General features: G+C 41.0%; 1 protein-coding gene across 6 annotated transcripts in view; it reads left to right on the plus strand.

The window, feature by feature from the left end:
* The window catches only part of ankfn1a (ankyrin repeat and fibronectin type III domain containing 1a), an 81,360-nt gene that overhangs the window by 36,994 nt on the left and 26,797 nt on the right, over positions 1 to 17,569 (plus strand). For all 6 annotated transcript variants that reach the window (XM_081600317.1, XM_081600316.1, XM_081600314.1 and 3 more), the window contains 2 exons: positions 10,404 to 10,599; positions 12,785 to 12,995. In XM_081600317.1, the coding sequence (XP_081456443.1) occupies positions 10,404 to 10,599; positions 12,785 to 12,995 (407 nt within the window). The remainder of the gene's footprint in view (positions 1 to 10,403; positions 10,600 to 12,784; positions 12,996 to 17,569) is intronic.

Here is a 17,569-nt window from a genome sequence, read left to right on the forward strand (position 1 = left end):
TTCAAATTGTTTTTATGGTGGATGTAGTTGCTGCTGCTGAGATGTTTCCATTGGGGTGTCCAGACTTTTCCATGCTGAAATTCCAGGTGGGAAACGCTACACTGCAAGTGTATCTCAAATTGGAGGGAGAACTCTGTGTATATGCTGCAGTCCCATATATCCTTGGTGTCGGTGGGTGATTGTTGGCTGTTGTTGTGCTCCTGTGTTTAAATTATTCACAGGAGCGCAGATTTTTTTTTTGTGCCCTTATTCAGCCTGAGCCAATAGCCCACTTAACCCTACTCATCTGCTGCCATGGTTACCTCCCGGTTTGATTCGGGGAATAGGTTAAACTGCTGACCTGAGCTGCGCTTTAGGTGAGCACACAAAGAGCCAATCAGAGGGATCTGTAGTGTGTGTGTGTGTGTGTGTGTGTGTGTGTGTGTGTGTGTGTGTGTGTGTGTGTGTGTGTGTGTGTGTGTGTGTGTGTGTGGGGTGGGGGGGACGGTTATTCCTTGTCTTGTGAGGACACATCTTTATATCCTGACTGCAAAGCTGTTTTCTGAGAACGAGCGGCCGCTATAAAGACGCTGCGACGTGAATCATTAAACCCAGAAACTTAGAGGAAGGTCTGGTTGTATTTGTGGAGGCTGACATCAAGCATGCGGGGTGAAGGGGCAGGAAAAGTCACCATCGCACACAGAAGGTTTTCTTTTACTACGTTATACGCCTGGTTCACGTGGCAAGATTTTCAAATTGTGGACTGATTTTCAAAACCAGCCAGAGCGCTCACGTGACGTTAGAAAGTCTTAGGTGTAACAGGTTCAGTCCTACAATGTGTGTGGGGTAACGCACTACGCACAAACCGGTCTCACTCACCAACGTTCCAGATGTCTGATGGGAAATCTCGCAAAACTCCTACGTAATGTCAACGTAAACAAACGTGGCCGACTGGGAAGAAGAAGTTCAGTTCAGTTTATTTACTTGGTGCCAACAAATGTCGTCTTCAGGCATTTTCCAACAAAATCATTTCAGTTCAATCATGCATACATCCTAGTTATCAAATGGTAGTGAACTCAGCTGATTATTCAAAGTAGTTTAGAAAGTTTCAATCTAAAAAAATGGCACTAGTTTGTGGACTATATTTAACAGAGAAGAAGAAAACAATAAAGATGTATTTGACCTTCACCAGACTGGAAAAGGATTGGTTCAGGTGGATTGATTGATTGATTGATTGATTGATTGATTGATTGATTGATTGATTGATTGATTGATTGATTGATTGATTGATTGATTGATTGATTGATTGATTGATTGATTGATTGGCTGGCGGTTGGGTGGATTGATTAGGTTATTGTCTGTGATCCTTCTTGTCACCTTATATTTTGTAGATTTTTCTGCTTTTACAGTTATCACAACATATTCTCTGGAGTTATACTTTTTCTGATATCTCCCAAAGGCTGGAACATCTCAAGGCTGAATTATTTGTTCGTCAGCACGAATCACACAAATGGATCTGAAGCCTTTCAGGCGTTTTTTAAAAAATTTTTATATGAAGTTTTCTATTCACCGTCCTTCACTTTTTATTTGAAAATCTAATTTTAGAACACCTCTCCCTCTAAAGGCAAAGCCAGACTGTTGATAGACATCTGTTCATGAATTTTCCCATTCATTGATTGCTGTGGACCTGGTTGATCTGCAGTAAAAAATAAATAATATTATAATAATAAACTTTTCTTGACCAGTTTCAGAACTTCTTGGATCTTTTAAATTTTTAGTTTTAGTCTATTGGAGCATTTTCAATTTAGTTGTTGAGCCACCTAATTCTGACCCCACAATAACTCATGCAGAAAGTCTTGGGAGGTGAAGGTGTGAACCAGTGATGTGTTGATACGTCGCTTGGCAAAGAATTGAAATGAGATCTTTTCGCTCTCTACCAGCAGCTTCACAAAGGCAGTATTAGTTCTCACTTCCATAGATCAATTCCTGAGAATAACCAAAGATGACATAGCCAGATGTAAAATCTTTGAGTCATAACCAGAAAACATGCAGAAAATGTTTTTTTTATTATTTTTATTTTACTTTACTAGGCAGAGGGGAAACCTTGAAATCACTTAGAAACTCTCTGGGTTTCTTCAGGTCAGATACGGTGTCTCACAAATCCAGGTCAGGTTTCAAGTCGTCAGTGTTGACTTTCTGATCAGTTGTGGGCCGTTGGGTCTACAGACCAGATGGCCTCCAACTTAGCCCCACAAACTAAATTGCTATATTAGAAATTCATAGATGAACATTAAACAATTTAAACTCTACAAAAGATTATCAACTGTTTTGTTTTTGAACATTTGATTGAGCATGAAAAATTTGCTAAAGGCCGCTTTTTAATATTTGAAACTTCGTAAAATGTAATGTATATCTTTTTGGAAATATAAATATGGATCAATGCCCACAGAGAAAAAAATAGAACATTTTAATGACACGATTCTGAATGGATTGAATTAATAGCATTAAATTTTGTGTTTTTAATGTCCTATTTCACACCTTTAAATTCCTCTATTCACATTGTTCACTCCTTTATGACATCCTGTAGGTTTCTGAAGCTTTTCTTCTTTTCATTCTGGATAAAATAATAATAATAGAAAGAAGCCCTGCTACCCTCCATTCATTACCTGTTTAAATGTGTGAATCTGCATCAAAGAAAACTGTTCACACTCTACTCAGACTCCATCATCTCCACCAAGACTTGGCCAAAGAACTGTCTAAGGGGCAAAATTGTAGATCTGAACAAGGCTGGGATGGGCTAATAGACAAACAGCTTGGTGAGAAAACAATAACTGCTGACTTAATTATTAGAAAATAGAAGAAACTGAAAATGACTGTCAGTCTCTTTCCCATTCTCTAAAAATGTGAGGGACGAAGCCAGAGCTATGTGATCTGATAAATGACCTGAAGAGTGCTGAGAGGTTACCATTAGTAACACGCTGCGTCGTCACAGATTACAATCCTACAGTGCGTGCAAGGCCCCCCTGCTGAGGCCAGCACATGTCCAGGCCCGTCTGAAGGTTGCTAATGACCATCTGTATGGTCCAGAGGAGGCACGAGAGAAGGTCTGCGAAGAGGAGAAGTGCCGAACTGAACAAGATGGCTGTTAATGTTAGTTCAGTATTTGGAAGTGTTGCCGACACGGACCGAACGGCTTTCTTCGCTTCCTCCACTGCCGTCGCTTAAACATGCAGACTACAACTTAAAAACAGGGCAGAAATTAAATATCTTCACCTTCGATTCTCTGATTGGCTCGGTAAAAAAAAAAATAATAATCTGTCGGAGACAATACAAGTCAATGGGAGGAAGCCCAGACTGTGCTGGAAACCAGAATTTTTTTGTTTTTTTTTAGAAAAATTGCACAGGAAGGCTATGGGCAGGCTAACAGTTACCCTGACACTATGAAGGTCTGGGGGGGAAAATCCCTTTTGCAGATTGTCCAAATCTGGTCACAAATTCCTTAAAAAGTCTGACCTCTGTAATTTAAAAAAAAAAAGTTTCTGTACTAAGTATAAATTTCTATTTTCTTTTGTATGCAAACAAAGGAAATTAAGTAATACAAAATCAATGTAATTTTTATTTTGTATTTTGTTTAGATTTTGTCTCACAGTTGCAGATGTTTCAAAGTTAAAAATTGCAAACCTCTCGATTCTTCGCAATTTAAAAAATAGTGCATCAAATACTTGCGTCCCCCGCTGTGAGCGTAAGCTGGAGAGACATATGTGTAGTCATAACCATTAAGCTACCGTCTCTGACTTGTGTGTATCTGAGGTGTACGCTTGTGTATGTGTTCACCTGCACTGTGAGTTTGTGTCTATGTGAGGTGTGTGTGTATGCTTGCATGTGCAGTGTTTGTTAGCCCTCACCTTGCTGACCCGCAGATAAACCGTGCTGTTATCTGAGCTGCTGCAGACGGCTTCTGTTTCTTGACTATGGGATGTCTGCAGACTGCAGCCAGCACACACATCTGTGATCTGCGGCTGCCTTAATTATCCATTCAAGTTATTTTAAGATAAAACGGTGATCTCTAACAGCGGCTTCTGCAGCGATGCAAGAGACTCCAGTTTTATCTCTGTCAACTCAAGTTCTTTCCTTTTTGTAAGACAAATCATTTCGCCTGCAGTTTTCCTCATGTAGAACAGAGCTGCAAACCTTGGCGTACCTTATGAATCGTTTTCATCTTTAAACACATTTTGTCATGGTTATGGAAAGCATAGTCCAGCACTGATTTAAAAAAAAACGGGAATAAAAAAACATTAATAAATGAATTATTATAAGTGCAGGGTTTAATTAAACAGATCTTCTCTGCCTCATGTCAAGCAGCAGCACATAGAGCACTCACCTCATTCATTGACCAGCTGATGTATAAAAAGCCTGAAAATCTATAATTACAGCAGCATAATCTAATACTGAACAGTTTGAGGATTAAATTCAATTAAATTCTATGGTTTTACACAATTCTAACAATCTCTTTGAACTGAAGGTAACTTTACCATTTATGTACTTTTTGAAGCTGATCAAAGGTTCTCATAATCAGCACGACTTTGTTTCTCTGGGGTAGAAATGATGGGTGCTGTGGTGGCGCAGGGGCGAAGCACAACCCACGTGTGGAGGCCTTCGTCCTCATGCCGGTGGTCGCAGGCTCGACTTCTGGCCTGGCGACATTTGCCGCATGTCTTCCCCCTCTCTTATTACCCTTTTTCCTGTTGAACTACTTTCAAATAAAGGCCACTAGAGCCAACAAAACCTAAAAAAAAAAAAATTACTATAATAAAAAATAGTAATAAGTAGTTTCATTACTCCCTCGTAATGAAACTACAAAGGAGTTGAACAAGCACCCGAGTTGCCGCGCCCTTGTGGAATAAAACGAGGCATGCTTTTTAAAATACGTCAACAGATAAATGTCTGAAACGTTTAGCCTATTTGTAGACTTCAGTCCTACAAATAGGGACCAATCTGCCATCAGCCCGTCATCAAAAAAACGTTTCTCCATTAAGCCTCGTGTTTCCATAATGGCGGGAAAACCATTATTATGCTGAGTTTTCGGCCTGTCATCTCCGTGTTATTAACTGCTGCAGTGCAAGTGGGCATGTTCTTGCTTTTACCTCCAGAGCGGTTTGCCTGTTGATGCTTCCTCGGCAGTATTGGAGCCTCGCCTGGAAGATAATGACATGTTCCAAAAGGGAAAAATTGACAAAAAGGGACAGAAAACAAACCGTGAATTTATTCTACCTCTAAGCCAGGCGGCACTGGATTGATGTGCTGCTTATTTTGCCAGGAGATCACACAGCTACAACAAAAAGCTCCCGATTGGAAATGGCATTGTGAGAGCCTCAACTCTAAAAATCCGAGTAAGATTTTCAGAGTTGAAAGTCCTAATCACATTTTGACTGAGATCTCCATGTTCTTGTATTCTGACAAATTCTCTAGAGGGCTTGATTTAAGCTGTTGAGCTGAAACAGACTCCATAATTTAGCATAGCACATATTTTATATTTAAATTCCTAAGATGCTCGAATTAAGTCAAGGATCCCTAATAAAGTGACCTTTGATTCATTGACTCTTTAAGATTATTTTAGAGTGCCCTGTAGAAAAGAACAACTCAATCTTATAAGAAATTCCTAAAGCTGCATGTATTAAACATGACTTAAATACGCAATTTAACGCCTTTAAAACCGGGCCTCCGTCTCTTTAAGAAGCTCCTGCTCGTTCTGACAAGCCACCTTCAGCACCTCGTCGTGACAACATTTCTCCTTTAAGCCTCGCATGCATTTGTTTTGAATAAATCTACGGTTCTGTTAAGGATCCACAGAAAAGCAGCTATGTAGCCGTAACGGTTCACATCTGAGGTGTGGATTTGGAGAAGCTCCAAAATGAACAAATATTTTCTGGCGGTTTTTCTGCCAGAAAAAAAAAAAAGGCAGAAAAACTGCTTATTTTCTGCCTGCCTCTTTTCAAAGATTTTGTCATCTGTAATGTAATAAAGTCTTAACTACTAGTTCCGAACTCGATGTTCTTTAGTGCGAAGCTTTCATTATCGCTGCTGTCTTTTTCTTCTTCTGCAGCCGAAGGTCGATTACTTCCCCCTCAAACACTCGGAACCCGCTGAGTGGATGCGTGTGTGTGTGTGTGTCTCCATCACACTCATACATTCCTCCCCATCTGCCGATGGACCCAGTGGAGTGTGTAATTGTTGCTCTTGTTGTGCTGGTTGGTTCCCATCCGACTTTTGCCGCGCTTTGAGCGGAAACCATCAAAGCCGCGGAGTGGAACAAAAAAGAAAGAAAGAAAAACGCTCTCCGTGTTTGGAGCCGCAGGACAGGAGACGTTCTCAGAACTTTCGGCTGAATGTCATTTTCAGTTCGGCGAGGTCGTGTTTTCCCTTCAGCTGGATGTTGGGGGAGGATGAGTGCCCCGTTCTCTTGTTTTCACTTCAGGAAGCGTGATTAAAGCTGCTCTCTGCACACTTCGGCGTGCGTGGACGGATTATAAGCTACTGGTGAACCTGAAGAGGGTCCATTTCGTTGTCTTTTCACAGCTTCCCGCTAAAACAACACATTAGAAAATTAAATCTGCGGCAGCGTCTCAGTTTTCATCCTCTTAAGCCTGAAAAGGGTCCGGTTAACATATTTTGATGCACTTTGTTACCTGTTTGAATTGAAATAAATAAATAAAAAACCTCTTTTCTTTAACATTTTTTAACCAGTTAAACTGGAACTAAAAAGTCCTGTTTTTATTGAGTTAATGGAGTTTCCTAAAGTCTTATTGTCTCAGTAAGCTTGGCTTTATACAACCAATCTAAGGTTTGCTCATCCGGTGTGTACCAATAGTTGTCGATGCTAAGTAAGCTCTGCTCTGGTGGCAGCATCGCTGTCTTTCTCAAGGAAAGACAGTCCTGAAGTTTGTGACATAAAAAAATTGCAATCAAATCAGACCATTATTTTGTAATTTTTGTAAAGGATAGTCAATGGAAATTATCCCATTTTCATTGTATTTCTAATTGTATTCCATTTTATCTTCAAACATTACCAAAAAAAATCACCAATGTATCCACTGACCAGCTTTACTTTCTGGGCAGCAGGAGGTTCATCCTGAAGCCTGGGGGTTGCCAGTTCAAATCTGTCACTTTGTCATTGTTTCCCTTAGCAAGAGGCTTGGTGGTGGTCAGACGGGCCCATGGTACCGATAAAATGGCAGCCTCCCTTCTGTCAGTCTTCCTCTGTGCAGCTGTAGCTAAAAAGCAGCTTACCACCATCAGTGTGTGAATGTGTGTGTGTGTGCGTGAGTGATTGAGGTGTAGAATCTTGGAGTCCTCGGATCTGATAAAGCGCTACGCAAGTGCAGGCAGCAGTTCAACACACGTACAAGATTAAAGAAACTTGTTTTCTCTCACGTGTGTTCCAGAGGTTCACTTACAACTCAGTGACCTGAAGCAAGGTTAGAAGAATTAAGTGGGCCAAAATTCCTCCGAATCACAAAGTCTTAAGTATTTTCGATCTAGTGTCTAGTGCAAATATCTTAGCTCCCTTGAAATAATAAAACAAACTCACAGGTAACCTTTCAGTAAGATATAGAAGCTTGTTCTAAGTGAACAATTCCTTAATATTGATGGAAAAAGTGCTAGATTCACTGGTAAATTATTTCACTTATAACAAAACAATTTCCCCTTGTAAGTGAAATAATCTGCCAGTGAAAGAAACTCTTCTTCATCAATATATTGTATTGACTTAAAATAAGCTGCTACATCTTCCGAAAAGGTTACTTGTGAGTTAGTTTGTTCTTATTTTAAGGTTACTAAGATATTTTCACTGGTAACTGTAGACCAAAAATATGCGTCTGCTAAAGATAGTTCTACGAGCGGCTGAGTCATGAGGTGGACTCAGCTCACTGGGCTTTTGTTTAGTCTTTGTTTAATGAATAATAAAGCAGTGTAAAATCTCATGTGCCATTTTTGGACCTATTGATTCTTTCTAATGCGATAGAAAAACCTCTGAAGTTGGAAAAAGGCAGGCTTCCTGTCCCTCGTGACGATCTTTGTCTCATCATTTTAAAACTGCTGGAAAACACACACATACACACAAAAACGTGTTTACCCTGAGGCCTATCGTAGCAGATTATTAGTTCATCAGTAGATTTTATTGCTTATCAAATTTCCTGTGAACGCTGAAAATGAGCTATTAGCAGCTTTGCCACATAATCACCCTCGCTAATGTGGCTCTGCTTGCAAGCAGATTTACTACGGAGCCATTAGGCCTTATGTAACGACTGCAACATTAACGCGCTGAGCCAATCGCCGAAGCCGACGTCCCGCTGGGCCAAGTGCTCAACAATCAGGTGGAGCCCGAGACCGCCGACACACTGCAGGTGTGTTTCCTGCAGCCGCGACGTTGTTAGCAGCTGCTTCTCACATAATGAGTATGCGAAGAGCTGCGGGTGGGGGACGAGGAACAGGAGTTCTCTTATTTGACTCACCGCACCACTTTGTAACAAGAAAAAGCAGGGAACAAGGCGACGTCTAACCGGTTTGATTCCAAAGGCGACGCTGATTTGGTTTCTGTTGTGCCATCGTCGATGCCCAGCAGCTTTTGAAAGCAGATCCAACAACTTGAATTGTTCTGTGTTGTTAAGAAAAATAATGCAGAATTCCAGAAGGGACTTTGTATTTTTTCATGTAGGAGCCGGGTGCTTCTGAAGGCCATTTCTGGGAGAGAGAAATGACCTGTACGTAATCCATGAAGAGCAGTTTGAGTCTGATCTAAACAGAGCGCCTTCTTCTACTTGTGTGTTGAGTCTCTGTCATGACTTGTGGGAAACTTTCCAGCAGAATGTTTTGTGGCTTTCGTTGACGACAATTGGTTTTCTTTTTGTCACTCTTCCAAAAAGGTTGGATTAGTGGAGTGTGCCAGTAATAGTTTTCCCGTCAAGTGTGTCTACTTGAGCAGTGGATCTCTAAACCTCCTCCAGTTACCATATTTCACTGCTTTCCCCGGTAAACATCCAAATCTATATTTTTGCTCTTTATCCCTGAGCCTGTCTGTTGTGTCTCTTGGTCTTCAGGATGCAGAACATCTAGCAGTGGGATTAAGCCTAAATTCTGCATGAATGTTCTCATATTTAGTCACAGCTCACACAACTAACTTATCACTGTGGTGAGGTGTAGCACACAAGTCAAACACAAACCAGATTAAATAAAGATCCTGTCTGTTAATAATTTCCCAGCTGCTGTATCTAATTTGACGATGAAGAGCTTAGAAAATCTTCCCGTCTTTATCCCAACTGGAGGCAGTCACAGACCGACAGACTGGTCTTACATCCCTGTTTTGCAAAAAAGTTAAATGTGGATAAAAAAAAAAAAGAGGAGAAGCAAACATTTGTCTGTAGAAAGGGCAGCAATGTCAGTTGAAAGGTCAGCCATGTTGATTGTGTTGTTGGACTCCGCCGGTGCAGGGCCTTAAAGCTGCAGGTTACTGGTTAGCAGAAACCGTGCGGCTTCTCAGGAGAGGTCAGGTCTTTCCTGTCAGAACCTCAAAGGTCAGCGGGTTCATGTGGAGAAGCAGCTTGAACATCTGACCTTCGTGGAGAGGAATGAGCTGCAACCTCAATCAGTAACACCGTGATAAAAAAAAAAAACTTTTAAAGTCACATTTCAAAGAAACGCATAACTGGCATTCACATTTCAAAGCATCGATATTGTTTGAAATATCTTGTCACACAGAGCATATTTACCCCAGCGTTGTCACTGTAGGCCCAGCATTCAGGTTTTAAAAGCCTTCTTGTCATGGCAAAGCCATGACAATTTTTTAACATTCTTGTTTTAGAGGAACTAAAACATATCTTTGCTTTTATATTACTGACTGATGTTTCAAGTGAGCTGTTGTTTCAAGTATTCATTGTTTAAGCAAACTTGATAACAGCATTTACGCTAATGTTAGCTTTCTAGCTAATTTTGACATAAAAACTATTTACCCTACTTTTTGGATTATGTTACCTAACAATCTTGATAGCATTAGCTTAGGTGCTATCATCATAACGGCAGCATTTAAGCTAACATTAGCTTTCTAGCTAATTTTGACAAACCATAATTAGCTTCCTGAATGGATTAAGTTAAAATGTTTCTCAGCATGTTAGCAAAAACAATTATGATAATATCACTTTAGTAAGCATTAGCCTTTCAACTAATTTTGGTCTAAAAACTACTTACCCTACTTTTTGGATTATGTTAAAGTTACCCAACAATGCTAGCTTAAATGCTAGTATTATACAGCTAATTTTGACCCGTCTTTTCTTCTGTCCTTTCTTTAACAGGCTGATCTTTATAGCCTGACACGTCTTCACTCATTTTATTCCACGAAGACATTGAACTACTCTCCATCCCTCCTTTTGCAGACATCTCCCAGGCGTTATGACCCAACAGATGCAGAATCTGCAGTTGTCCCAGACTAGGAAGTGTCCCGGCGGGCCAACATCACCGAGCGCCGCCAAGCGCCTCTACAGGAACCTATCGGAAAAGCTGCGGGGAAGCACCTCTTCCTTTGAAGATGCCTACTTCTTTGGAAAAACGGACCGCCTCCGGAAAGCCTCGGTGAGTTAAGCAGAGACGATGTTGAAAGCGGCTGCATGTGTCCTATTGATCGCTAAACACATGAACATCATTTGTTTTACATTTTCAGTACTTACAATTGTTGCTTTGCATGACTCAGTAGAAATAAAAAGGCAAGGCAGTAAAGGTGACGTCAACACTGGGAATATTCACTTTGCTCAGTAACCTGACAGATTTTGAATTATTCAAACACAACAATCATCACTACAGAAACCTTTGACCATATTATCTCCAGGTTATTACAATCTAAAGAGTAAAGAAAACCTAATTCATTTAAAGCTGACAGAGTTATTCAATACGTCAGTCACTGACCTCCGTCAGCTTTCTCTGTCTGCGTAAATGTATTGTATGTGCCTTAATGAAATATTTCAAAGGAAGTTGCGTAATTAAACCTTAACCTTTTTTTGAACTTTCAAACAGCCTCTCAGTTTGTGAAGATTTTTAGAGAACAACCTTCTTCTGTTCTGTGGATAAAAATTCAAAATCCATATAAGCGTACTTGATAACTAATAGAAATGATCGGCTCCATCTACATTCCAAACCTCTTCTGTGGATAAAAGTGGCTGCAATGAGCTTCCTCTGTATGGTGTTCTGGCTCTGGATGAAGAAGAGGAGCTTCATCATCCAGGGACAACTTGGAGTAGAGCTAATGTTCATCTGACCAAACTCAGGGCCATGTCTCACTCGCCATAACTTTTTATGTGCTCCTCCAGACTCCAGACAGGCACACAAATTGAACTTTCAATTTTACTTCATCGATCAAATCAAAGCTACTTTTTATCTGTTTGCTGCCATTCGTCTCCACTTTTTTTTGCTGAATTTCACATATTTATGCACAATCGACAGATTGCGACACTTTTTTTGCAGTACAGTTGTGAGTTTATTGCCAATTTTTCAAAGAAATGGCCACAGAATCCCATATGCAGGCTGCAGAATATCTTACTTCCACAACACTGCCACTGTAGTCTTAACTGATGTCACATTATTGTCCTTGATCGATCTGTAAATTAGCACCACAAAATCTCCTTTCGGTTCAGTGGAATGTTGAACCACTTTCTGAGGAGTTTCGACAACATCGATGTTGGAGGAAAACCCTGGAAAGCTGCAGGTCCGCTCGGCTCTCGGACCGACGGATCAATAGCCGTCTCGTTCGCTGCTTCGCTGATCCTGTTAAGGGTGACGTCTGCAGAGCGACAACTCTGCGACGATAACTGGATCTTTGAGCCACTGCCTTGGGTTGTGAGGAAGGTTGAAACCTACCGTCGCCACTGCTTAGAGGCGCGGTGTCATGCTCAGCGGCGCTCTGTCTGCCTCTGAAACAGCTTAGCTTTTTTTTTTCTCAGCTTCCTTCATCGTGTCCTTCCCGTTGGCCTACGAAACATTTGGTCACTTAGACTCATCAAGTGAGATGGATCACGCTGCAGTGCACATGCGAGCATGTGTGTGTGTGTGTGTGGGCGTTGAAAGCCTTCCAGAATTCTCTGCCAGCCTACTGACATTTACAGACCAGCCACAACAGCAGACATGAAAGGAAAGACGCAGACGGATGAAGAGGGGAGCGGCTGATCAATATGCGGCGCTTCACTGACATTTAACACTCCCTGTTCAGACCCTTATTGCCCAACACCGTCACACCTGCATCCTGAAAGACGACGAGGATCCCAAAACATTCAGCCATAGTCAGGAAGTAATATTAGTTTTCATTCGAGGCATCCTCCAAGTTAAATCAACTGCTCCGAACATCCTCAAAGCGTCCTATCATGATTTTCTTCCCCAACTTTTTAGTCTTGTGTAGTTGCAGTTCATTGAAAAGAGATTCAGTCTACCTGCAGAAGTAAGACCTTATCTGCCTCCACTTTACACATTTTCCCACCTTTGCTCCAGACATTCATGTATTTGAGATTGTTAGTTCCTATTCTTAAGGCTGCAACAAGTTTCAAAGAGAGACGAAGTCTTTAAAACGTCTGAATGACTCACAGGTCACAATGTGCAGTGTGTTCACAAGCAAATGTTCCTTTGAAAGAGTTCATCTGTTGAATTGAGGAGCTCTGCGGGAAAGGTTTTTAGTTTTTTTTTAAGGCCTTCAGGAAGCCTGATCAACTTCAGATCATATTTTACGGGAGGGAAACGGCATCTTAAACTCGAGTAACCGTGATCCTCCTTTCAGACGATGCAGGGCAGCGACTGCATCTTCGAGGCCGTGGAACAGCAGGATCTGGACACCGTGCAGATTCTGCTGTACCAGTTTTCTGCTGAGGAGCTGGACCTGAACACACCCAACAGCCAGGGCCTGACGCCGCTCGACATCGCCATCATGACCAACAACACGCCCATTGCCAAGCTGCTGCTGAAGGCTGGCGGGAAGGAGAGTCCACACTGTGAGTATAGACTGCACCTGCTCCTGCTCTTGAATCAGAAGTGGCGGCTAGACCTTCTGCTCTTCTTCATAGTTTAGAGGTGCTAGCTGCACCTTTTCCAGGACCAAGTTCAGAGAGAGACATTGGTTAAACCTGCTGCTTGACTCAGATTTGAGACGTTAGTTTAACTTACTGCTGGTTTTGGACCAAAAGTGGCGAATTGTAGCTTTTGTTGATCTTGGTTCAGAGATGTTAGTCGGACCTGCCTCTGCTCTAAACCTGTAGAAGGAAATATGAACTGAGAAGCAGAAACATGTCGACTGTATTTATAAGACCCGAAGAAACTGTCAAAAAACACATATTTCTGTCAAAACTGGTAGCTTTTCTGTGGGTTTGCTACAATAAAAGACGAGTAGCTAGGGACCCAAATGTATCTGGATCTAAAAATGTAATGAGACTTGTTTTTGTTTTGTTTACATTGCTTTTTGCTGTTTTTTTAATTGGGTTTTTTTTGCACCTTTGTCAGATAATAAGTCACAAACACAGTTCTGTCCAGCAGCATTTCTCAATGAACATGTAGCATTGTTTGAAAGCTTAAAAAAAAAAAAAAAAAAACAATTCGCATTGTTAATTGCAGTTAGTCTGTTCTCTGAGCAGAGCCAAAATAAGCCGCTGGTTTTCTCACATGCTGTTTGTGTTGAGTTCTAACTTCCAATGTAATTAAATGTCAGCCTTAATCCTAAAATCACCTAAGCTCCAGTCCTGGTATAATTAGAATCATAAGACAAGAACCAAACAACAATAGTTAGCAGGAGGAGGTCCTTCAGGTCTTTCTGCAGCCCAGAACGTTGCGATCAGATGGTTGAAGCAGACTCCAGGAGAACAAAAAATGTTCTCAAATTCATCTACCGCATAACCCTCAACTACTGTAGTGGGGTGAGCTAGATTTTCTTGATCTAATCAGATAGAGAGACACTTGTTGAAGGTCTGCATCAGCCGATTCAGCCTGAATCCTCCCTCCTCTTATTCCAGCCCCTCAATCAGTCTTCCCATTGTCTTCCGCAGACAGGTGGTTCTTACCTTCCTGCTGTCAGCACTACAGAAACATTGGCTACTTTACACCGCGTGGCCTCCCGCCGAACAGCTCTAACGGCGTTTGTTGTTTAATGGTTGAACTTTTCCAGTGATGCGTGTAACGCTGCAGCAATTACAGCTAAGTGATTTATTGTGCTGAAGGGGGGTGGGGGGGTGTGGCAGGGGTAAGCCGGAGCCCTGGAGGCAGGGTTTTGCTCCGCACACGGTGGTACAATCCCATCCCTGTAAACAAACAGCCGCCGTTTTGCCTCCGGGGGCCGCCGGCTCTGTTTGTGTCATTCCTCAAGTGCCAAGTAAAATTGGCCAGGTGGGGGCAGACAGCGCTCCAAGTGTGTGTGTGTGTGTGTGTGTGTGTGTGTGTGTGTGTGTGTGTGTGTGTGTGTGTGTGTGTGTTTATGTGTGTGTATGTACGAATCAGGTTTTTATACCTTTGAGGGGACCTATTTCTGTCCTTGTGGGGTTATGAAGACCAGTGCATCTTGTGGGGACATTTCATGGTGTCCAAGAGGGAAATGCTGTCTATAGGTTAGGGGTCAGGTATGTGTTTTCATGGGTTAGGGTTAGGTACGTGATGGTTAGGGGTAGGGGTACTGATGGCGTAAGGGTTATGCTGTAGAACATTAATGGAAGTCAATGTAAAGTCCCCACAAGACACAAAAACACAGCTTTGTGTGTGTGCGTGTGTGTGTGTGTGTGTGTGTGTGCGTGTGTGTGTGTGTGTGATGCTACGAGTTTCCACAGAAGACTGTGCTTCTGCAGACTTTGGGGTCAGATCAAACTTAATCTTGGGTTAAGCTTAAAATCAATTTCAGTTATCATGAAAGGTGTGGAATCGATCAAGAATGCTGTGCTATAAATGTTGGCAGTGGACAGCGTTTACACAATCAACAACATAATAAACAAAAACATTCCCTTCAGGCATAATAGGGTTTTGCTAAAAGAAGTATGAATAAAAACGATCCTGCTTGATGCTCCACAGCCGCAAACTTTCGAAAGTTGGGGTTAAAATGACTGAAATGGCCTTTTGATTACTTTTCACAGTTACACATTCACAATTTAAATTTGATTATCGCTTCTTCTTTTTTTTCCAACAGGATGTTGATCTTAAGAGTTGTGATGTCACCTTGAGAAATACTTCAAAACTTTAGGATTAAAACTAATTTTATGGGAACAGTTTCATCTCCGCATGAGAAGCTTAAACATCAAAATCCATTTCTATATACTTTTATCCATTCTGTCAAGCAATATTGAAGGACTGCAGTTTTCTGTCAGATCTGTCCAAAAAAATGCTCTCACTCAAATTTCAATTCACTTCTACTTTATTTCACCCTGGAATGATCCTTTCCAAACAGAACCTGAAGGCTTATTTTAGAGCCTCTTCACACACACACAAAAAAAAAACATGTGTAGACACATCAAAATTGGCATGTGTGGCCACCTGGAAGCTGTGACGCACATAATTCAAAAATGTATTTGATATTTTTTCACATAGTGTTGCCCTGGGTTCCTTTTCTTTCATGCTCCCAGGATAAGGGGAAAATCACCATAGAAACTAGTTCCTCTGTATTTTCAAAGTAACTGGATGTTTTTCTCTGATTTTAATCCATCATAAAGTCAGTTTCAATGCCTAACACAGCAGGGGTGTCCAATATGGAACTCAGGGATCATTTCATTTCTGGCCCTGAAAATAATTTTATGCCACCCACCACCCCGACCACAAACCAAGAATGACACAAGCAAAAATTTCTTAGAGTGTAATCTTCACAAAATCTCCTTAGCATGGGAAATGTTGGCTGGATCTCAAAGTATTTGTCATTTATTAAAAACAACCAAGGAGCTTACTTGTTTGACTTTTATTCAAAAACAGACTTTGACAGAGCTTTTTATTAACCTCCACTATATTCTGCATTTTTCGGACTATAAGCCGCATGGACTATAAGTAGCGGCTTTGAACCGTGCGACTTCCAGCCCGGTGTGGCTTTTCTATGGATTTTTCTTCAACCACCAGGAGGCTCTTTAGCAGGAAGTGAATCATTGGAAGTCAAAATTAGAAATCAAAGAAGAAAGTGCGAATTTTCATTTAGAACCAGCACATACTAGCAGCAGGCACAACGGAGAAATGTCTTCAAACTCATATGATGCAGCTTTTCAGTTGAGGGCTATCAAGCAGTCAGTACAGGAGGGAAATAGAGCCGCTACACATTAACTCGACGTGAACGAAACCACGGTTCGGCTTTGGAGACGGAGGGCTGCGTCCTTAATACATCCAGCAGATTTATTAGGACGCTGCCCTCTGCTGGGTCCTTATGGAAAACCGAGAGCGGCGGAGATACCAGCGGCTTATAGCCCTGTGCAGCTTATATATGCAAGTTTCCAGTTATTTATTTATTTATTTATGTATTATTTTTGGGGTTTTTTGTGTTTTTTTTTTTTTTCAACAAAATTGTAGGTGAGGCTTATAGCATGGTCCGTTCTATAGTCCGGAAAATACGGTACATTAAAAGAAATAATTAATTATCCATATCCAGCAAAATAGAAAACAGATAGCCCATCAAAATGTTTCAGAAGTAAGTGTGAGTGCATTCTTATGTTTTATTTACAGAGGCTTTCTCCACAAAACACCTGATTACTTTCTCTGTTTCATTAAGATATTCAATGAAACAGGTAAACAATCTTAATAAACTGTACACTTATTTTTTCGTTTTTAATCTTAAGGGGATTTTTAAAAAAAGATGTTTTTGAGGGGCCAACTTGTAAAACCACTGTGCTGGTAATCACGCCACCATCTGTGGTCTACTATAAAGATGAGAATGACATCTGCAGCTAATCTGAAACACAGTTCTTTAGACTGCATTTGGAAACGGATGGGCATCGGCCATAACCACCATGCATTCCCAGCAGCGGGCCTGGAGGTGTTTCTTCCTGCTCAGCCAGCTGCTTCATTGCGGCGACGCTGCGTGACGAGTTCCTGATGCACAGAAAACAGCAGCGCAGGGGGACATTAGGGCCAATATAAAATAAGTAAAAGTGTAAATGATACAGAGGTCTAGAACATGCAGATGAAGTCGTGTGACGGATAAAAAGTGTTTTTTGAAAAAAAAAAATCTCCAATGGATCAGGGTTCTAAATTTTCACCCATCCATCATCTGCATCTTCTTTCCTGTCTGCTCTGTTCGCATTAGACCTGATTTCACCATTGAGGCTGTACATATATTTGGATATGAGTCGATGCTAATTCTGTTCATAGCTGTGCTCCAGACCTCCATATTTTGTAGGTTTAGACAATAATAAAAAAAAAAAATTACTAAAAAAGTCTTCAAACCAGGTTAAAAGCCCAGAACACATGAATCTAAAATTGAAAATAGTACAAACAATATTTATTTTAGTCATGATATAAAGATGTGGATTTATTTATTTATTTTATTTTTTTAACAAAATCCATGTTTGTACTATACTGGATGGAAACAACAGGAATTTCAATCTATACTGTTATTAGACAT

The sequence above is a fragment of the Poecilia reticulata genome, chromosome 19 (genome assembly GCF_904066995.2).
Source record: "Poecilia reticulata chromosome 19, P_reticulata-male-v2, whole genome shotgun sequence".
Taxonomy (NCBI): domain Eukaryota; kingdom Metazoa; phylum Chordata; class Actinopteri; order Cyprinodontiformes; family Poeciliidae; genus Poecilia; species Poecilia reticulata.